The 21,644-nt window shown below is 32.3% G+C and overlaps 11 protein-coding genes across 11 annotated transcripts; 6 read left to right on the top strand and 5 right to left on the bottom strand.

Moving 5' to 3' along the window:
- Positions 1–802: 802 nt before the first annotated feature.
- Positions 803–1,207, top strand: FG379_002904 (HOI-POLLOI U4 snRNP component Snu13p pelota RNA binding domain containing; the record flags this gene model as incomplete). Its single annotated transcript, XM_067328225.1, has 1 exon — positions 803–1,207. One exon carries the CDS (start codon positions 803–805, stop codon positions 1,205–1,207), a length of 405 nt encoding a protein of 134 aa, XP_067183347.1.
- Positions 1,208–1,357: 150 nt separating this feature from the next.
- Positions 1,358–3,622, bottom strand: FG379_002903 (SET domain containing; the record flags this gene model as incomplete). Its single annotated transcript, XM_067328224.1, has 1 exon — positions 1,358–3,622. The coding sequence occupies one exon, from the start codon at positions 3,620–3,622 to the stop codon at positions 1,358–1,360; it is 2,265 nt and encodes a 754-aa protein (XP_067183346.1).
- A 226-nt stretch (positions 3,623–3,848) lies between these two features.
- Positions 3,849–4,639, bottom strand: FG379_002921 (rab1a protein; the record flags this gene model as incomplete). The annotated part of the gene is made up of 3 exons (XM_067328242.1): positions 3,849–4,388; positions 4,486–4,558; positions 4,614–4,639. 3 exons carry the CDS (start codon positions 4,637–4,639, stop codon positions 3,849–3,851), a joined length of 639 nt encoding a protein of 212 aa, XP_067183364.1.
- A 544-nt stretch (positions 4,640–5,183) lies between these two features.
- Positions 5,184–6,581, top strand: FG379_002920 (membrane bound aspartyl with a signal peptide plus transmembrane domain; the record flags this gene model as incomplete). Its single annotated transcript, XM_067328241.1, has 1 exon — positions 5,184–6,581. One exon carries the CDS (start codon positions 5,184–5,186, stop codon positions 6,579–6,581), a length of 1,398 nt encoding a protein of 465 aa, XP_067183363.1.
- Positions 6,582–6,798: 217 nt separating this feature from the next.
- On the bottom strand, positions 6,799–7,632 carry FG379_002919 (NUDIX domain mRNA cleavage factor Im like; the record flags this gene model as incomplete). The annotated part of the gene is made up of 1 exon (XM_067328240.1): positions 6,799–7,632. The coding sequence occupies one exon, from the start codon at positions 7,630–7,632 to the stop codon at positions 6,799–6,801; it is 834 nt and encodes a 277-aa protein (XP_067183362.1).
- A 390-nt stretch (positions 7,633–8,022) lies between these two features.
- On the bottom strand, positions 8,023–9,654 carry FG379_002918 (hexokinase i; the record flags this gene model as incomplete). Its single annotated transcript, XM_067328239.1, has 1 exon — positions 8,023–9,654. The coding sequence occupies one exon, from the start codon at positions 9,652–9,654 to the stop codon at positions 8,023–8,025; it is 1,632 nt and encodes a 543-aa protein (XP_067183361.1).
- A 654-nt stretch (positions 9,655–10,308) lies between these two features.
- Positions 10,309–11,700, bottom strand: FG379_002917 (eIF2G eukaryotic translation initiation factor 2 gamma subunit (+GTpase); the record flags this gene model as incomplete). Its single annotated transcript, XM_067328238.1, has 1 exon — positions 10,309–11,700. One exon carries the CDS (start codon positions 11,698–11,700, stop codon positions 10,309–10,311), a length of 1,392 nt encoding a protein of 463 aa, XP_067183360.1.
- A 2,555-nt stretch (positions 11,701–14,255) lies between these two features.
- On the top strand, positions 14,256–15,557 carry FG379_002916 (uncharacterized protein; the record flags this gene model as incomplete). Its single annotated transcript, XM_067328237.1, has 1 exon — positions 14,256–15,557. The coding sequence occupies one exon, from the start codon at positions 14,256–14,258 to the stop codon at positions 15,555–15,557; it is 1,302 nt and encodes a 433-aa protein (XP_067183359.1).
- Positions 15,558–16,130: 573 nt separating this feature from the next.
- FG379_002915 (uncharacterized protein) lies at positions 16,131–18,035 on the top strand (the record flags this gene model as incomplete). The annotated part of the gene is made up of 1 exon (XM_067328236.1): positions 16,131–18,035. The coding sequence occupies one exon, from the start codon at positions 16,131–16,133 to the stop codon at positions 18,033–18,035; it is 1,905 nt and encodes a 634-aa protein (XP_067183358.1).
- Positions 18,036–18,342: 307 nt separating this feature from the next.
- Positions 18,343–19,287, top strand: FG379_002913 (uncharacterized protein; the record flags this gene model as incomplete). The annotated part of the gene is made up of 1 exon (XM_067328234.1): positions 18,343–19,287. The coding sequence occupies one exon, from the start codon at positions 18,343–18,345 to the stop codon at positions 19,285–19,287; it is 945 nt and encodes a 314-aa protein (XP_067183356.1).
- A 1,164-nt stretch (positions 19,288–20,451) lies between these two features.
- Positions 20,452–21,571, top strand: FG379_002902 (uncharacterized protein; the record flags this gene model as incomplete). The annotated part of the gene is made up of 1 exon (XM_067328223.1): positions 20,452–21,571. A coding segment is annotated over one exon (1,120 nt), but the record flags the coding sequence as incomplete, so codon positions are not given.
- Between the last annotated feature and the right edge of the window lie 73 nt (positions 21,572–21,644).

The raw sequence follows: 21,644 nt of genomic DNA, 5'->3' as shown, positions 1-21,644 counted from the left end.
CTGGCAAAAACCAAATGGTCTATGTATCTTTATCCTCTCCGGTGTATCTACTTACTATAAAGTTATTTCAAAAATATACCCCTTTAATATAATATATTCTCCTCAACTACGTATACATTATCCTTTCTCAATCAAACACAAATTCTATCACACTATTTTTAAATCATATTTTTGAAAACACAATTGGCGCCAAGCCACCAACGTGCTAATAATCACTTTAATTCATTTGTGAAAAATAGTGTATTCCACTGTGAATATTCGTGATTTAAACCAATTAATTCTCCCTTATTGTGTTAACAAGACTCTTATATTATTGCAAACACTTATAACTTTATCTGCGCTCCATTTACATTAACAAAACAACAGCTACCAAGTTGCCTTTTCCAATTATTCTTAAATCTTTAAAACACTATTTGAAATGAGCGTTTGGCGCCCAACGAAGGCGCTTCAGGGTAGACCTATATTCGGTACCTTGGTTAAATATAAGTATGTATACAAAGGAATTTTTGTTATTAGTACGGAAACTTGAATAGTTAATTGTTGATTTTAATATGGCACCATTTTATTCCAAACAATTGTTTAATAAATAAATGCTATATAATTAAATTAGCTATTTTTGTCGCCAAACTATTAAGGTTATCAATATAGTAATATACCGTTTTTCCGCTATTTAAAGTTGAAAAAATAAGACTAGGAAAATAGGTCTTGAAAAGTCTCTGTTTGACAATACATCCGTATTTCAAAAGATTTCTTTTTAACTTAATATTTAAAATACGACTTATTGGAGTAAAAAACATTGCCAATGAGCAAGAACGAGGCAAACGAAGATACAGGCTTTAATCCCAAAGCATTTCCACTAGCAAGTCCAGAACTAAACAATAAAATAATAAATCTAGTACAACAGGCTTGTAATTACAAACAACTTAAAAAGGGAGCAAATGAAGCTACAAAGGCTCTCAATAGAGGTATAGCTGAGGTAGTTTTACTTGCTGCTGATGCTGAGCCTCTGGAAATTCTTCTTCACCTGCCTTTAGTTTGCGAGGATAAGAACACACCTTACGTATTTGTTCGTTCAAAAGTTGCTTTAGGACGAGCTTGTGGTGTTTCCAGACCAGTTATAGCAGCAGCGATTGTTTCAAAAGATGGGTCTAGCCTGTCATCACAAATTATAGAAATAAAAGATCAGATAGAACAAATTCTAGTATAATGTTTACAAAATAAGTATTACTAATAAATATTGATGTTCCGAATTATTAGTGTCACTTTTTCCCTTTGTTATTTCTTTTCATACACTTCTTCGGTTACAACCTATAATTGTTACAACGCACTGACTCAATCATGCTTTATATAATAAATATTATTTCTCGTTTCTGCTATTTTTAAATACATTGAGTGAAAGTTTAATCAGATCTATTTGATTTGAATAGTATTTTATTGCCCTATCACCCCAGTCATCAAACCAATAAGGTATTAAGGAAGGGTCGTCATTTTTAGATAACTTATAATTCATTAATTTGTCATATTTTTCAATACATGGAGTTAACAGGCTTTCTAAAATTTCTGGAACAAGTCTCGTATAGCTCGCTCTGTTGTAAGCTCTTTTTCTCCTTTTTGAATTGTCACCTTCCTTATCCCAATCTTTGATAATAGAAATTGGGTCATCTGAAGTTACAATTTCAACACACTTAATCAATAAATCTACATTTGTTAATTTTTCTGAAGACAATTTAGAGAATATATGATCAGTTGGCACATTTAAATGTTTTAATACCAACATTTTTACCTTATAGAGTGGGTCGTCCTCTTCTGGCTCAAAATTTAGTGTTAATGTATCAAACAAACCTGGTATGGGTTTTGTTACTGGAATAAATCCATATCCATACAGACACTCATTACTTGTTAAGATACCATATCTTATATAAACCTCCCTATTCTTATCTATTTCAACCTCATTCCTCACAACCAACATATTCCTTTCATAATCTATCTTTGGTGTTGAACAAGGTGCCAAATGGGAATGGTTAAACATATCTGCCACTGGGAGTATCGTTCGAACACATTCTGTTGGAACAGGTAATAATAAATCAACAATTCTGTCAAAGTTTTCTGGGGAAAAATCCAATACTGGAATACTTATTATTCGAATATCTTCATCATCCAAAGATTGTTTTATCAAATTGTTATCATTGTCTGACTCTTCCAATATGGAATACTTGTAGTAGCACTTGTTCAAAGGCCAAAATTTTATGCTAAATGACCTTGTATCCAATACGTACTTTACTTTATTTAATGATTTCCAAGTAAATATGTCTTTATAGTTAAAATCCCTAAAGAATTTAATGCTTTTATATACATTACCGTTCGAATTTTCGCTCAATTTTATTGCCTCTTGTTGAATAAAGTCAAAAAGGTAGTGAACATGTTCTAACAATTCATAAAGTTCATCAACATTATTGGACACCCTCGATGAAAAATCATTCCCACCATAAGATAAAAAACTAGTTACTTCTTTTGGCGCCATGTATAAATTTTGATTAATTGCATGCGTTGGGTCTTGCCATGTAGATATTACTTTATGCCACTTAGAATTATTACCCTTGTAGATTTGAAAAATAATAAACAACATTAAAATTGAATCGGAATCAATTGGGAGGAACATCGTTTCCTTTTCATTACAGTTTATAGGAAAAATGTTAGAATTACTTTCATAGTCACTGCCCATATGTTTGCTAAAAGATCTCATTTCATTCAAATAATGTGTAGGATTGGTTAGGTATCGTGCTACATACCCAAAATCCTCGGAAAAAAGTGCTGTATAGAAATTTATTGCACAAGGAACAGATATCTCAATTATGTTCGTATCTGGCTCAATTTTTTCCGTTGAAAAAAAGCCTCTTCCATGTTCAGGATGAATTCCTACCCCAATTTTCCTCAAATGTATCTGAGGAGTACCATCTGGTGATTTAAAGTCCCTTATTATGTTATCAAAGTAAGAAGTGTCTATTTTAAAGTCTTGATCTAATGAAGCATCTCTAGGATCGTCATAATCATGTTCAAAATTACAGATTTTGCTCAAAGTATCCATAACCACATTTAAACAGTGCTCGAGGAGAAATAAATAATTATTCTCAATCTTATCAAATGGTTTATCTAATTTACTACTTTCATAAGTTTTCATCTCCATTTTAAATATTCCTTTTAGCTGCAAAAGAGCTTTAATCATTACTATTGGATTGTAAAATGGAACTTTTAAAATGTAACTTGAACAAACGCATATCAAACTCTGTATTTTGTTTGTTTCACCTACCATATCATCCAATGTTTCACTACCTTCATTCAAGGTGTTATATTCAGTCCTGGAGTACGCCAAAGCTAAATATGCATCTTTTTCAGTCATTGTTGAAACATAAAGTGAATGAGAAAGCTTTATTAAATTCGAAAATATATTTGACAGATCTTTTATAATTTTTTCATTATCACTCTCTAATCTTTCCAAATCACTCTTTTCCCATAGCTTAACACATAAAATCGGTAGATTCCACTCTTCCAAAATTTTCTTCCTGTTAGCCATAAGTAGTTCATCTGCATCCAATTCTATCGGTAACTTTACTATTAAATCCATCTCTATGATTTATTCTATGAAAAATAGAAGATAACAAGTTATATATGTAAAGAGATGTGTACTTAAGTATTCAAATACCTAATTTCACATATACATTCCTTATATATACATATACCTTTTTATTGTAGTCAAACTTTCTTATACTCTTGACATTTTACGATTATCTTTGGCGCCACCCAAAATGCCTTTTCTATATACTTGGTTCAATCTTTTGGTGTTAAATTTTTTATTTGCAGCATGAAGAAAGTATCCCAGGAATGGATATTGAATTTGAATTTCGATCGAGATATATACTAGAGCTTCCTGCTGTTTTATTGCTTGAAACCCCACTCTTTAGTCTTTTTTCAAGAAGCTTTTTTGAAATATTTATAAAACATTCCTCAACATTAGTAGAGTTTTTTGCACTGGTCTCCATGAAATCAATTCCAAGTTCCTGAGCCTTTCTCTCCCCTTTAGATGTATCTATCATCTTTTGAGATTCTAAATCGCACTTATTTCCCACAAGAATCTTGGTAGAATCCGTTGTGTATCGATTTACTTCTGTTATCCAATCGTCAATATGTTCAAAAGAATTGCTTGAGGTAGTATCGTATACCAAAACAACACCATCTGCTCCTCTATAATATGCAGAAGTTATTGTCCTAAATCTTTCCTGACCTGCTGTGTCCCAAATCTGAAGTTTAATAACCTTGTCCCCAATTTTTAAGGTTCTGAAGCGAAAATCAACTCCTATTGTAGTTATATAACTATCCGTAAATGAGTCATCCTACAACAAAAAGATTCGAGTTTGAAGTTAATTATATTTGTTTATTTATAATCGTAACATTATTTCCTCTTTCTATGTATTTCCAGAATAAACTTACAGCAAATCTTAGTAAAAGACAGGACTTTCCCACTCCACTATCTCCTATCAATACTAGCTTAAATAGATAGTCACTAAATAAAAAAAAGTTTCAAACGTCTATTTGCTTTGTGTATTACTGTAACTTACCATTCCTTTTGTCTAACACCTGACATGTTATATACTTTAAAATAACACCAACTACTTCCCCACTTCAGTAAACACTATATACTTCTTTGTTTTTCAAGTACAATGAAATCCGTATCCTCCAAAAAAATTAACCGAATGCTTTTTATTCTAATTTATTATTGCCTTGATTTCCTGCTTGTACACAATATATAAACACTAGAGGAGAAAAGAGTTCTTACAACTCCTGATGTATTATCTCTTCACTTTACTACACTAAAAATATTACCTCTTTTTTGAATCCTATTTTATCCTCTAAACTATAAAGTAAATGGCATGTTTTTTATTTAGGCGGTATCAGATATATGGCGCCCGATTACGTGGCTTATTTATATGGCCACGTACCGGAATATGCATGCACATTTTTAAAAAAACAAGTAGTCAATATTTACATGAGTAAAAATTTATGAAATTTATGAAAGTAATTGTAATAAAAATTTAATTATTTGACTGACACAAAGAATAATGTAATGGTGAAGTTGAGTATATATAGATATCTTTGATTCACTCATTTAAAATTGAAATACGAAAACAATGTTTTCGATTGTGGCATTTATATTAATATTTTACCAATTCACAGCCTCTTGTGAAGGATTATCTGGAAAAATGAGGACAAGTATTCGAGTTGAATCTGGAGTGGAGAATAAGTTGAACAGTGGCCTCTTTAGTTCGAGTTCCCACAAAATTGAATTGCGGCTAGCTGCAACTGAAACCTCAAAATTTGCCGAAAACAGTTACTTCTCGAAATGGCTAACAAAAAGCAAGTATCCTGAGGCACTAGACACCCAGGAGCTTAGGAACTATCAAAATAGTCAGTACTTTGGTAAAATTCAAATAGGAACGCCACCAAAAGAGTTTATTGTAATATTCGACACTGGAAGTTCAAGCGTTTGGATTCCAAGTGTGGAATGTAAGCAAAAAGGTTGTGAGCCTCATAATAAATATGATCCAACTGTGAGTTCATCATTTGTTCCCTTTAAAGACAACTTGGAAACATATATTCAATATGGAACTGGTTCATGTGTATTAAAGTATGGCAAGGAATCAATAAGTATAGGGAAATTAAAAATAGATAACCAGCCCTTCGGAATGGCTGTAGAAGAGAGCACTTCTCCTTTTGCAGATCTTCCATTTGATGGTCTTGTTGGTTTGGGTTTTCCTGACAAAAATAACAGAAGAATGAATATACAAACAATAGTCGATAATATAAAAGAACAAAAAGTACTTAATAGAAATTTATTCGGTGTTTACATATCTAGAGACCCAAACACTCCTGGTTCTATTTCATTCGGAGCAGCTGATCCAGATTATACCGTTAGAGAAAACAAAGTAACATGGCATAAACTAACTGGATCACATTATTGGGAGATAAAAATAAAAGATATAATGATTAACGGTGAAAGTACTGAATATTGTTCTACTGGATGTAAAGCTGCAATAGATACAGGTTCATCTGTTTCGACTGTACCAAGTAGTTTTATGGCAAAATTAACTGATTATATACCTATGGAATCTAATTGCAATAGTTATTTATCTGCACCTAGAATTACATACATTATTGAAGATATTAATGGGAAGCAGGTAGAAATGCATATGGATCCTCAAGATTATGTCATTGATGAAGGTGTATCTTCTTACATAAATACATTTTCTTATTACTGGGGGCCTCAAGAACATTACTGTAGCATCGGATATATTCCACTGGATATTCCACCACCAAGGGGGCCTTTATTTGTACTTGGAAATAATTTCATTCGCAAATATTATTCAATTTTTGATCGCGATAATATGTCAGTTGGATTTACTTTGGCCAAGCATGGTAAATACGGCCCTCTATTTTTGTCTTTCAGTTCAGACTCAAATGCAGAACTTAACTATCATAACAAAACAATAGTTACTGTATTAATTGTACTTATGATACTGTTAATGTAACATTGTCAAGGGTGAAAGACAAAGTACAAAATAGAGTTAAATTGCTAATTTATTTTTAGATTTATTTATATAACTAATAAACTCAATTTTTTTCATCAAATATATTTAAACCAAAATCTAGTATATTTTTTATAGTAGCATTGGGACTAAAAGTAAATATATGTAATATAATGCGATGTTTGTATATAAGTGCAATTTGTGAGGGGAGAATGAGATTCTAGTTATTAGATTGTGTCATTGATTGTATCTGAAATCTGGAAATAAGTTGAGGTATACTCCCACAAGCAATTCCAAAAATATTAGGATCTAAATCAAATAATGGTAGACTTTTAAGTACATAATTTCTTGGTAGCTTAAAAAGAAGTTTCGGTGGAAGAATTACTTGATATATACGAATAGTTTCCTTAGGTCTTGTTGAATGAGGTGGTAAGTAAGGTAATGGAGCATAGTTGAATTCAGTTCTCCACCATGTACCTAAAAACTCCCCAACTTCAACAGCATTCTCAGTCCCAGAATTGTTATTATTAGATACAGTATCTCCACTGTTATCACCCGAAAAATTGCTACTTACAGTTAAGTTAGTATTATTATTTGATAAAAATATTGACTTTAAATAATTAGCTAAAACTGTCCTTGGATTTTCCCAAGCCTTATAACTACAATTTGGTAGCATCCATTCATTTGTTAGATCGTTTTGGAGCAAAACAACATGGGGGCATAGATAACGATGAGTAAGCATTAAAGCTGCTGCACTTCTACCTATTCCATCCTTAACAAAGTTATCTACCTTCACACTAAAAACACTCATCTCATTAAGTGCAGTGTTTGGAACTGTTCCTTCATCACTATCTTGTACCCTAATCCCATAGTTTTCCAATGGATATATAATCCAAGATGGTTCATGATCAATACTTGTTTCGTTTTGATCATCTTTAGGTGATTGCTTTAACGTAATGTCGGGCGCTTGATGTTTATATATTTCTTCTACGTTATTGACATTTTCATCTTCATTTTCATCCACATTGTTAGAATACGGAGTTGTATTTTCCATCCTGGTAAAAAATTAGTTCTTATTATACCTCTTCCAAATATATTATTTCAATATGCAATCAAAAAAATAATATATTCCTGTGTTACTGACTATGGAGGAAAAAAAGGTATATAAGCGAGATATATTATATATAATGCGTATTCACTGTGTTTATATATCAATGTTAGTTTTGAGTTTGTTTATGCTCCCACTTTAATTATAAAATATAGCAAAAATTGGATTAAAAGAAATCCACTTGAATTTATTTGTCCTATCTTATTAAATTCTTGACATGAAACACAGGCCACATGGCGCCCAAAATACCGCTTTAATAAATTATATAATTTCATGCATGAAGAAATGAGCAAGTAACAATTAGAATTTACGCTTCTCTTGGTGGGTATGAGTAATTTATATTGGCTTTTTTGGTATAACTGCCGCAAGTATCGCTGCACCTTTGCCAGAACCATCATCAGATACAAAAACTTGGATGATTTCATTTGCATTGCCTCCAAGTATAATGCAAAGTGTTTCTTTGACTATTTTTCTAAATATTGAGTTTTTCGTCCAAATTGACCCATCAATAGCAACTGAAATTCCAGATGGATAATAATTTTCTATTCTTTTAAATAATGCGGAAATCATAACAGAAACAAGTTGAGCAGCCCTGTTAAGAACAAATAGGGACAATTCCGCAATTATTTTTGCTAAAACAGGATTAAATTCGCATAAGAATGTATTCTTTAAGTAAGTAACCAGTTCTGAAAAATCTTCGTTCTGCGACTTCTCAAACAAACAAACAATATTAGATATATCTTCTGTAGAAACCGAATTATTTTTGAAGAATGTCTTTGGAGTTATATCTTTGAGCGAATTAATGAACAATAAACGGGAGATTTCACCAAGATAATTTCCCGATATCATTTTTTCAAATAATTGCTCGCCTCTATTATCGCTATTCCAATCTAGAATGAGATCGCAATCAGTAATTGGTAAATTTGATGAGTAAAAATCGCCACATTCTGTGTTAATTATTAAACCTTTATAGCCATACTGTTTTGAATTAGGTTCTATGTAACATGAGTTCAATCCTGTTCCTATTACAACTCCGATACATGGGTTATTACACTTGATATTAATTTTCGATCTCTTTGATCCATTTTCACAACTCAAGATGTAGGGACTGTTGAATTCATTATTTTTATGTGCTAAAACAGTTGATTTATCACCACCAGCATTTTTAAAACTAGCATAATTTGAGTCATAAATTGCTGATATTAAAGTACCAGTCGTGTCATTAATTATGCATTTGCAATGAGCAGGTATATTTCTTCTAGAGAAAGCAGAATTAAGTAATTCTCCAACATCACATCCCTCAACCGGGAAAGGGGTACCTCTTCCTGTTTCAATGCCTTTTGTCCAAGTTATTAAGTTTGCTTTACCAACTTCAACTTGTTCTATTGGAAACGAAAACGTAAATGTCAATTCAAAAATATTTTCATTACTAAATTGTTTATTTTCAGCGAAACTCGGAGAGTTATTATTTTTATTATCTTTCATATCACCGCATTCTATCAAAAATTGGCCAAAAAATGTTGCAATCTCATCAAACATTTCCTCGGAAGTCACTGTATCTTCTACTACACTCTTTACATCCTTGTCATTTAAATGCTTAACTTTCAAGTCAGTTAACCTTGTCTTTTTATGCTTAATATAGTTCTTCCCATCTTTTTTCAACTCTATTCTAATACATCTTAAATTCGTTCCACCCATATCTATTGAATAATACACTCCCGTTTCGTCTCCTCTTGGAAGTTTATTTATACATGAGTCAAGCATTTTAAGTGGAAATAGCTGATATTTTCTGTTAAAAAAATCATTAACATTTTTATTCTTAAATTTGTTTTTCTTACATACCCTTTCATTTAATCCAAGTTCTAGTGACTTCGAAAAATCATTCACCAACTCCTTTAGTTTTATTTCAGACAGAAAAAAGTGTTTTCTATAGTGTTCGAGAATACTCCTTTCGTCAATATCTTCCATTGACTATTACAAACAAATCAAACACACCAAATACAAGGCTAGTTGCTTACTGTAGAATTAGTTTATACTATATCGAGAAATGGTATAACTCGCTCAGACTTGGCTCTCTTCCAGTGAAAACCACCTTTTTATTTATAAAAATAATCAACACCCCTTGAATCTTTCATATAAATTTTTAACGGCCTTTTTCCCATTAATAAACGTTAGTTGAAGCCGAGAAAAACTATGTGTGCCGCCAGAACATGCAAATAACCACAATTCACATATGAAAATTTGGATGCATTCACATGCAATTAAATCAATGTGGATTAGAATTAAACCTAAAACAATGCAAGTTTAACATTGAAGCTAAGATGTGGTACTTTCATAAAAGCAAATTATAGTTAATGAGAGAGTGTATAGGTTAAAAAGAAAAGAAGATACGATAATAATTCATTATGATAAACTGTTAAACAACGTTTCTTTCTCAATAGATTTAGCATGTAATTTGTATATTATTTTGGTCAATATTCTCAAGTCTCTTTATTCTATTACTCGTTATCTGAGTGAAGACAATACTTAAATTTCTATTGTCAATTCAAGGTTTAAATGTGAAAAACCGAATGAATTAATTGTGTGAATAGTGATGTTTTATAAGAGATATAAACAATAATTTTAGTAGTCATTGATGATTCTAACTGTAACTCCGGAAATAATGTCCCCGAAACCAATAAGTCTCCAGTGTTTGTCTACCCTCCTAGAAATAGCAAGTTTGTCGCCAACGCTACAACAGACTGGAGAAGATAATTGGAAAGTGGCCAAGTCATCTCTAATCTTGCTAACTCTTCCACCAGTTGTAGTGGAACCAATATTAACCATAAGAAGTTCCCCTTCTCTTAATTTAGACACCTTTGCTTGTGCCTTTGATCCATCATGGGCTCTAACACCCAAGAGCCTTCTCATTCGATATAATGTAATATTAATCGAGTCGTAAATTTCAGGAAGGAATCCAGGATGCCCCAGAACCTGACCTGAAAGGCGATTTGCTCTAGTTAAAGTTGGATCAATTTTAGTTCCAACACCTATTAAACCACCGGACACCGCGTATTTAAGGTCATTATTCTCAGCGAAAAGACTCACGATTTTTGAACGAATAGGTCTACATGTGAATTCTCCATCAGCATCTTTGTTGAATATTCCAGGTCTTACCTCAATTTCGTCCCCAACTCTTAGCACTCCTCTTATAATAGATCCACCAGCAACGCCTCCTCTCATGTTTTGTGCATCCTCACCTGGTTTGTTTACGTCAAAAGACCTAATAATAATCATTCTAGGTGAAGAGGTGAAGTCCCTAATCGGAATTGGAATCTGAGTGCAAATGTACTCGCATAACACATCGATGTTAAACTTCAAAACTGCTGAAATAGGAATAATAGGTGCATCTTGAGCCGAAGTCCCTGCTACAAAATCCTTAATTTGCTTGTATTGTTCCTGTGCCTGTGCCTCCTTTATAAGTTCAACTTTATTTTGGAGAATAATTATATGTTTAAGCTTCATAATCTCGACAGCAGCAAGGTGTTCAGATGTTTGTGGTTGAGGACACGTTTCATTTCCTGCTACAAGCAGTAATGCAGCATCCATAACCGCTGCCCCATTCAACATAGTAGACATGAGAATGTCGTGGCCCGGACAATCTACAAATGAAACATGACGTAGTAACTGCATTTTGTGATTGCAAGATGGGACCTCACACATTGGTTCATCTTCCTTGCTTGAACCGTAACTGCGGTAGCACTTCGGAGGGGGGCAATCTGGATTTGTACACTTGTATATTTTTGCATTAGCATACCCTAATTTAATAGTGATATTTCTCTCCTTCTCATCCTTAAAACGAACTGTTTGCACACCAGAAACTGCCCTAACTACTGTAGACTTCCCATGTGCAACATGCCCTATTGTACCCAAATTTATTGTAGCTTGACGAGAAATAACTTCCGGAGTTATTGGAGTCAATTTTGCCAAATCCAAATTGTCGATGTCCTGGTTAGACAAGTGGTCACTGGACATTTTGTTGTTGTTCTACCCTTTGTAAACAGATATTTAATATTATGTTATGTAACTGTTAAATAGATATTTTCTTTATTCAAAAATAATAAAAGGAAAAGAGAAAAAATAAGTTACAACCTTGTGTTAGTTTATTACCTACAGTTATCGTCGATGCTTTTAAAACTTCATCAAAGTGTCACAATAGCCCAATATAAAAAAATAATAAACCAGACTTATCAAAATTAATTTACTATCAATGATGAAAGTCACTCTAAATTCCCCTTCTCGTGTTTTAAAAACAACTCTCCTTATCCCCTTATGTTATTCCTAACTTTTTTTTTCTTCAAGGCTTTTATTATTATTTAAAAACAGTCAACATGTTGCCGCCTTGCTACTTCAATCCCGTCTCGATACCTCAAGAAACAAATGGCGGTAAATCAAGTTTTAATCAATAATGAATAGAAGAAAAAAAAAATATGATGTTAAGACTAATTTTCCTGACATACACAAAGACACTTATTTACTTATATGATAATTTTCGTGTTAAATTGAAGGTAATAGAGACAATTGAACCAGTTAAGCAGTAAACTATACTGCAAAGCAACTATTGTTCGTGTTGGTCATTTCAAGTTTAATAATAATGGCCTCAAGAGTTCAAATCAATTTCAAAATTTTGTGAAAATTGATATTTTCTCTCTCACTTTCACCTTTTCTCGTTAAACACTGCATAAACACCATAAACGGAAAGGAAATTATGCGTTTTCATTTGCGTATTCTACATTTACATACATTACATGTAAATGTTTGTGCATGCACAATTAAATACATGTATGCGTATATATAAATACTACATATATATTAATAGATACACACACGTTTGAATAATACCACTAGTCATTTTTTGTTATTTCTGTCTTTTCATTCCAGCTACATTTATTTATTTAAAACACAAAAATTGTTTACAAAAAAATATTTCATAAAGATCGTTGAAAAGATACACATCAAAATTATTTATAAGATGTAAATATACATATATACACATATACACAGGCACATTGGCAAATAACTTTTTCTTGATGTTCAGGTTAGCAGTCGGTACAATGATATAATTCCATCTCCTTCAGAATCACTCTTCAATGTACAACATCTTTACCACTTTCTTTACATCAGATTTTGACAAAAAAAAAGCCTTAACAAATTAACAAATTATTTAACTCTGGTATCGGAGAAATAGTGGGTATAATATACAAGGACACCACTTTATTCTCGCTTTTATATTCTTTTTTTTTACAAACCAATATTTGACTGAATAAAGCTCCTTGGCGCAAAAATTCAGGGAAACACATATATTCACTTTTACAGTTATCAAGGCAAATGGGAATGATTAATATATCCACTTTAAATGAAAACATAACTGAGAGTGTAGCAATGAGCAATAAAGAAACAAAACAAAAATGACTAAGGTCTCTCTTCTTAATAAGTATTTTCATTGTTGAATATCTAGGCAGTGAAATTAATGTGTTCCAAACAATCACTAACCTGATCACATGTTGAAGTTGCGATCCAAAATTTTTAGTACCATTATTTAAACAGTATAACGAGTTATGTTGTGCTCTTCCTTCAAAAAATTATGATTTCAGAGAAAAAATAAGTGTAGTTTTCTTTCTTTTTAGTAATATATCCGCCATTTCACAAGTTAATAACAACAAAAACGAAGAACCATGCTTATTTATTGGAAAACAATGTCATGTTTACCAGGAAAATAATGCAGTAATGCCTTTCTCTTGCTCAAGAGATGGAATTATTTCTTTTATAAGTTAACAATAAATAAATGGCCTCATCTACAAAGTATTTACAAAATTTGTATGCCCCACCAAGTGATAGAAATAATTATTACATTTTACCATCACACTATTCTTTTTTTTTCATGAGACTCTAACTAGAGCATAAGTGACTATTATAAGCTCACCGAGTTTCCCCGCATATTTGCATGTTATATTTACAACCACTTAATTCTAAATTAAATTACACCTTCTTCCTTTCCTGCAGAGGATAAACTCCAAATTAAAGCAGAATCAAACCCACAATAAAAAAATCCAATTGGTATTGAATTTAAATACTCCTGAAACTTACAATTAGACGGGTATATTTGTATTAATCCCGGCTAACTGCTTAAATAAGTAACATCAAAGAAACTAAAAACTGTAAATAACAAAAACAAAAAAAGCTACGTCGATACTCAACTAAGTTAGTATATAAACATTAATTTACTTATTCCCTTAACAAATTCAAATAATCTTGAACTAGGAAAGATTAGACTTGCCTGCACTGTAAAACTTGGAAATATACGTGAATTTCTTGTAAACCCGAACATTTTTATACACAAACATGGCGCCGAAATGTGTTAAAAATTTGTTCGGGTTAAATTGAGTATACATCACAAAGCGCCACACATATTAGGTCCGTTTTGTATGTGTGTTTTGCCTCACACCTTTACAATAAGTTTTATTTTAATCTATTTTTTTTCCCGGTAAAACACTAGGAACTGTTTTTAGATTTAGAGATAGCTTTTAAGTATGAGTAAATTAGATAAGGTCGTTTTCACAATATTTTTAGTTAAATTCCTCTTGAATGTAATAAGTATAGATTTTAATGGTTTATATTCGGAGGAAAAGCAATCTTTTTTGAAATTAAGTGAGGAATATCCTGGAGGTCCAACTGGAGATCAAAACTCTGGGTATGAAGACCCAGATGAAGGAACATCTGGAAATAATGGGCAGGGCCAAAATGGTTTTGGATCAGGAATCTACAATGATGGCTTTGATGGTGACCCGTCAGATGATGATAATAACAATTTTCCAACCCCACCACCTTCACCTCTTTCAGTTAGTACTGGTATAGGGCCTTCACAACCAAGTTCTGGGCCACATGCAGAAGAAATGTTCCTCACTCTTGGAAAAATCTTGAAAATGGACTGTAGTAGTGAAACATTAAATAGAGAGGAAGGATTTTTAGCTGATTTGTTAGTTAAGTTAGTCATGTTAGAATGTAAGTATAACTTATTAAATGATTATTTATGGGAAAACTGTCGTGATGGAAAAAATAAACTTGCAAGATTGTTTAGGAGATGCGAAAGTTTAAGAAGAAATGCCTTTCTATTAAAAAATGAAATTTCAGAAACAGGTGAAAGGTTGAAAGTAGGATATAAAAATGTTTATTCATGTAATCTGTTGAGTTTAACAAGTAATTACGAAGAACACATTAAAAATAGTCCTCTTGGATCAACTTCTGAACAAAATTTAGTAACATGTACAGGTGATGATTACTTTTTCTCCTTATTAGACAATAAAAATGCGGTTTCTATGATGAATGTCTATCAACGTGTGTTACGGGAACTAGAAAAAAGCTTGAAAAAGTGTCAAGGTTGTTGTAAACATATATGTAAAAAAAGCAAGAAAAAATGCAAATGTTTGCAGGATGAATTAACTTTCTTTGAGGAAAAACTCAATTCATTGAATAGAGACCATCGTTCAATTATAATTTACATCGAAGGATGCTACAATTACTTAACTGCTACTGGAAATACTAATCTCCTTGATAAAAGTAAGAATAATATGGATAGACTTCTAAAAATGGGATTAAACAAACATATTGATTTGAGTAATCCACGTTCACCACAAATCCTCTGTAGCAGCTTCCTCCTTGGTTCTAACTCTGGAAAAGGTTTGAGACTAATGGGAACTTCTGACGAAGGTAGTTCCGGTCCTCCCAAAGACGATGGTGGGAACTTCGATCCAGAAGTGAGTACAGGCAAAGGTAAAGGTAAAGGTAAAGGTAAAGGTAAAGGTAAAGGTAAAGGTAAAGGTGGAAAAAAATAAAACCTACTTGAGAGATCCAAAAGAATAAACTCTGTTTTGCTCAAATAAAAATTTTATAACTTTTGATCCATATTTTTTAATTTATGCGAAAAAAGATCAAATAAAGCCTTGTTATTTTGGCTGTTATAAATAAGGCGTTATCTCGTGTTATTTATAAACCATCTCACTAAGATAAAGCAATACCATAGTCTTTTTCCATAAGTGGATAACATTCATTCCCCTCTTGTCAAAAATTGATGTTTACTTATTTAAATGTTTATTTGCCATTTTTAAGCGACCCTTTTCCCCCCCCCCCCCCCCANNCCCCCCCCCCCACGTTCTTGCTTTTATTGTATGTACACTTTCCATTGCTTTTAGAGAAATTGCATGTTCTGGCGGCAGCACATTTAAAGATGAGTAATGAGAATAGAGCTAATTATATAAAGATTAACCTGTTGAAGTCTGTTTTTATGGTAACTTGTGGTTAATTTTGTTATATTTTTCTGATTAGCTTCAATTTCTTATAATTTTATTGTAATATTTAAGTAATTGAGGCCATAATCATTAACAGATCTATAAATTAGTATTTATGAAATGAAAGTTTGGATTGTTTTATTGCATTTTTTTGGATTAGTTTGTGAATTGTCAGTTAATGGTTCTTCTTTGGTTCCTGTTAGCCTATTAAAAGCAACATCGAATGATTCAGAAAATGAAAATTCTGATTATGAAACTCATGGAGATTTAAAACCTAAAAGGGTAAAGAATGATATTTTTTTGGTGGATTCCGTTGAATCATTGATCAAGTATCTTTATACTGAGTCTTTAGAGAGAGGAATTGAAGCCGACATTGCTCAGTGTAAGACTGCAGTAAATATTTATTTGGATTCAAAAACGTTGCCAAATATTAGTGAATCTGGAATACCTTTCAATAGAAGAGAACTACTAGATTTACTTATTTACACTGTAAAAAACCCAGGAAATGTTAAAAAATATATTGCTAAAGATAAAAAAAAGAAGTCTTCACTGTTGAAGTCAATATTCAATAAAAGTGATTCACCATCTTCAACGCGTTCATCATCACTTAAATCATCTAGTTCTTCACATCTGTCAGGACCTACCGTTACAAGGGTATATGATCATTCATCTGATTCAGAGACCAGCTCCGCTGTGAAATTGTCAAAAGATAGAACAATTCATAGTGAAATAGAAAAGTCTTCAGAAAGACGCTCTTCTGATCCAAAAAGTGGCAAAACCTCTGAAGATACACAAAGAAAAGGAGATGGATCTTCAGGAATGATTCCTGAGGAAAAATTAAGCAGTTATTATGGTATGAATGCAGATATGGATGAATTAGTCATTGATTCTGAGGCAGGGAGAGTTGAACATCAGATTATATACAGTCCAGATGAATTCAAGTTAGAATTGGACTCCGATGAGAGTATATTAAAACTAAAAAAAATATTGAGTTCTGATTTTAAACTAGTGCCATGGAGAACTTTAATTTCAATGATTTTACACATACCAAAGAGGAGAAATGAATTTCAATATTGCGAGAAAAGTTGTAAAAAAATATCAGAAGTTATGGGAAAAGTTTTGTTTCACTATTTAATTAACCTTTGTAAACTCAAATCAGCCGCTACTGAATATAACTTAAAAAATTGTTTTGATAAAAAGAACAAATACATAAGAATCATTACAGGGTGTACGAAAATTAAAAAAATGCTGAAAAAATATACCAAGTTATACTTTAAATTAAGATTTGATTTCGTGGACTCAATTATATTAACTACTCAGTGTTCCATAGCAAAAACATCCCACTTATCAACTTCTACTCCAATATTAACTCCACCAAATCAAAATTACAATTATGAAAAGTGTACTTTGGGACAGTATTATTTAATGTTAGACTATTTGGCATTTGTTGAATATGTTAATATCGGATTAGGCAAGACTAAGTCAAAGCTTGATGTAATTTTGAGAGACAAGTGCACGCCGAAATGCAGTATTACTTGTTTTAAATGTGGATCATCTAAATTATGCTCCTACCTCAGAAAAGTACATGAAGAATTGAGTAACGATTTAAACAAATTAGCGAACCATGAAACTATTTTAGAAAAAAAAATATCTTTCTGCAAAAATTATTTGATTTTAAACAATGAATTCTCTCAATATATACCTGAAACGGCTCAATACGTAACTGAAGAAGGCGTAAGAAAAGACGTGGAGTCTACCCAAGGCATTTTGACCGTACAATATCCAAAATATGCAAAGGCGGATCCAAATTCACTCATTATTCTTGAATCCAAGTTCTTCCAGACAGTAAGTTTGGAAACCAAGGCAAAAAGCGATTTTGAGGGCGAACAAAGCGAAAGTAATGAAAAACATGACGATAAGCATTCGAAAATCGGGGCAACTAATAAGGGTTACACCGATACAGAGGATAAAAGTCAAGGCTCTACAAGCAAAAATATCTATTCTTATGCCAGTGAATGGATTTAATACTCCTCTCTAATACATTACATAGATATATTCTCATGTAAAAAATGGCACACTTGCCGCCAAAAATGTGTGTAGTGTGAACAAATAGGAGCAAAATAGGTATTTGAATTAAATTAGTAATTTGTGTGAAAAACATGTGGGATTATGGTTGCAATCGTTATTATTTACAAGAATCCATACAATACATGGCCACCGTAGACCTTAATTGAGGTTAGACATTAAATTTACACAAAACGGCATTTTTTTCCGATTTTTTAAATTAGTACATTGAATATATTAAAGTGAAAAAAGGGTATAGTTACTTGATATGGGTGGCAAAAGCAGAACTCTTTGTATTTTTCTGTTTTTTGGAATTACACTACTGATTTCTGTCTCAAAGATAACTGGAAAAGGTATTCAATTGGACAATGGTATTAAATATAACTACTTTTCAGTAATTCATGAGAGTAGTCTACTGAAGTTAAAAGCGGTTGGGGGTGATGATAACAAAGTTCATAGAGTAATCAATGTTGCCGAGTGTAATCCCGAATTATTTTTAACGGTACAACTTGCAGAAGCAAAAGCATCATTTTTTTACAAAAGCTTTCTTTGTGCAGTTAAAAAGATGGAAGAAGTTTCAAAATCGTGTGGACGTAGATGTAAGCTTTTGAGGCGTCTCATTTGTAGATGCAGGGGTATTTCAAAGATGCTACAAGAGGCCAAGCAAGAATTGGGAAAATACAAGTCAGAATACAATAGATGGAGTGAATCTTTATTTTTTTGTATTGATTGCAGGGTATTAACATTGCATTTACTCGAAAGTGGAAAAAGGACTAGTGTAAAATCAACAAATATGTTATCTCATACTAATAGTGTATACAAATATGATCAAGAAGAACTCAAACAAAAACTTGTAAAGTCGGAACTATACTCTGATAAAATTTCTTATATGAATAACAATATGAAACTTTTAAAGTCTTATGTGAAAGAATTATGCAAAATTAACCGATATGTTTGTGATTGTGCAAAAAGAGTCTTGAAGAATGAAATTAAAGAAAAGAAAGAAATGATGAATTCTATTAAAGATGTTGATTTATATTTAAAAGATTGGTACAATCATAATAATGATAAAACTCTAGGACGACCTTTTGTTGATATACAGAATAATTGTAATGAAAGAATGAGTCAATTTACTCTTGATATTCTTAAAAGTGAATCTGAAGGTGGTAGTAATAACATTGGAACGTCAAGACCGGAAGAAACTAAATTCTAATAGGTATATTGCGTTCTATGTACATTTAACAACATCACCAATGCAACTCGAATATGGCATTTACCGAAATAAAAATAAAGTTTTAAGCGATAAATCACTCTTTACGAATAATTGTGTTCTTATAAACACTCAAGTATAAAATAACAATTATTTCATAATTTATGTCACGAACAAATTAAGTGAACACAAGAACACCGTCTTACACATCTGCATTTCACCCATCTCTGACTGTAGACTCATCTCTTTAAAGAGACAAAAAACTTCTCTAGTTGTAAGTAACTAATTGAACATTTTAATACATTCTATCCACTACGTAATCTCCTTTATGTATATTTATGACCTAAAATAAATACACTAATTTGACAACTAATTAGTATAAGACTAGATTCAGGGAAATTAGAATACACTAACATTCAACTTTCTAATTGTAAAAATAAATGGAGATGCGTGTTGTGGAGGTCTATGTAGGGGGAAAAAGAAAGGGTGAAAGTATGTCACATAAAAGGCTTGTCAAAGCCCCGCTGTCACTCCTCAATTGTATTTCCGCGAAATTCGAGCCCTCTTACCCTCCCCCTCTATCTACTCTGACATTTTACCGCCATTCTTCTGTGCTTACCTAGACCTTGATAAAATTTTTTGTGTTAATGCACATTCAAAAGCAATTTCTTATGCTCACATAAAAATAAGGATGTTTTTACGTATTTAAGTGAATTATGTTATTCTTTTAACATGAGTTCTATATAGAAAGTTTTATTCTTTTCTATACCGGAAAAGATATTAATTATAACAAAATTTTATAGTATATATATGTAAATTTAAAATAAATGGCGTTAATTTGGCTTGGTTGTCAAAGTGTGTAAAATTTCACGTGTAATACTATCAAATCAGCATAATAATAGACTAATTTTAGAATGGTAGCATATCGTGTGTATGTTATCTCACTATTTTTTCTTTCTACCATAATTAAAAAAACCGCTTAGGAAAAAAATGTGCGGAATGTAAACGGTGGTATTGTACCTGTTACACAGGTAAATAGGCATAAAAATGTGACCAGCTTAAATAATTATAACTTCATTTTATTTCACATTTAATTCTTTAATTGGATTATTTTTTATTTATTTTATTATTTTACTATTCATGGGTCTTTAAATATTTATTAGAAGAATGAATTTAAATATCAACAAAAATATGTTGAGCATACTTTTGTCTTCAGTATTAATTACAACTTTTTTTTACGATAATTACTTACAGGTTTCTAGAAGCTTTTTTAAGGTTAAAGATGTGTTTTTGTCCGATGTTTCATTCCTTAAAGCAGAAGGTGGAGTAGGTACTTCTCAGGTAGGGTTCGAATCACTTACTTCAATTGTTTTGCAAGAATTAGAGGTCGAAAAAATTGTTGTTATTGCGGAAAGTATGGGTTATCCTGGAGATATTGATCCGAGTGAAAAGTGTAGCAAGGTTGTTATTTCTGGATTACTTGAGGAATTGAAAACAAGTATTTATGGATTTTATTATTCCAAAAGTCGTAATGTATCTCCCACAGGTCATATTATGTCACATATTGATTCTGGTTTTAAAGAGTCGTTACTTAAATTACTCAGATGTTTGTTATACAAAATACTTACGAAAAACAAAGATATCAGTTTTAAACGAAATCCCATTGGTTGTGCTCCTTATCCTTATTTTACAGCCTCTGCTGGGAAAAAGCTTTCTTCTGAACTTTTACCCATTCTGAATTCTGTTAAGTCAAAACTTGAAGCAATGTTGCATGATCCAAGGAAAACAACGCGCCGCAGCCATGAGACACTTAGATTATCACTGGAATTGTGTGAATCTGACATATCAGGATTAAATTCAGCTAGAGACTCCTTTAAAACAAGAAAGAATGATTGTAAGAAATACATTAGGCGTGATATGGCTGCTATACTATCCCGTCATACGGGTGGAGGAAGAGGTGGTGGGGAAGGAGATAGAGAAAAGAAGAGAGGAGGAGGAGGAGGTTACAGTAAACATGGTCCTGGTGGATCTTCAACTGATACTAGAATCCGAGGTGAAGGCTCTACATATGGTTCAGGTTATCCTTCAGGATTCAAAGGCCACGGTGGCTTCACTAGTGGTAGTGGAATGCATGGCCCAGCCCATTCACCACGACGACGACCACCAACACCACCAATTGATTATGATCTAAGTGATGGTGGAAGACGTGACTTAGGTCCTTCAGACCCTTCACGGCCACAGCAACTCCCACAACTACCACCAGTTGATTATGATCCAGATGATAGTGGTGGACCACCACCGCCACCACCACCACCACCACCACCACCACCACCACCACCGCCACCACCACTACCCAGAAC

The sequence above is a fragment of the Cryptosporidium bovis genome (genome assembly GCF_009768925.1).
Source record: "Cryptosporidium bovis isolate 45015 chromosome Unknown contig_42, whole genome shotgun sequence".
NCBI lineage: Eukaryota > Apicomplexa > Conoidasida > Eucoccidiorida > Cryptosporidiidae > Cryptosporidium > Cryptosporidium bovis.
Note: the sequence above shows the minus strand (reverse complement) of the source record. Positions and strands in the feature narration are given on the sequence as shown.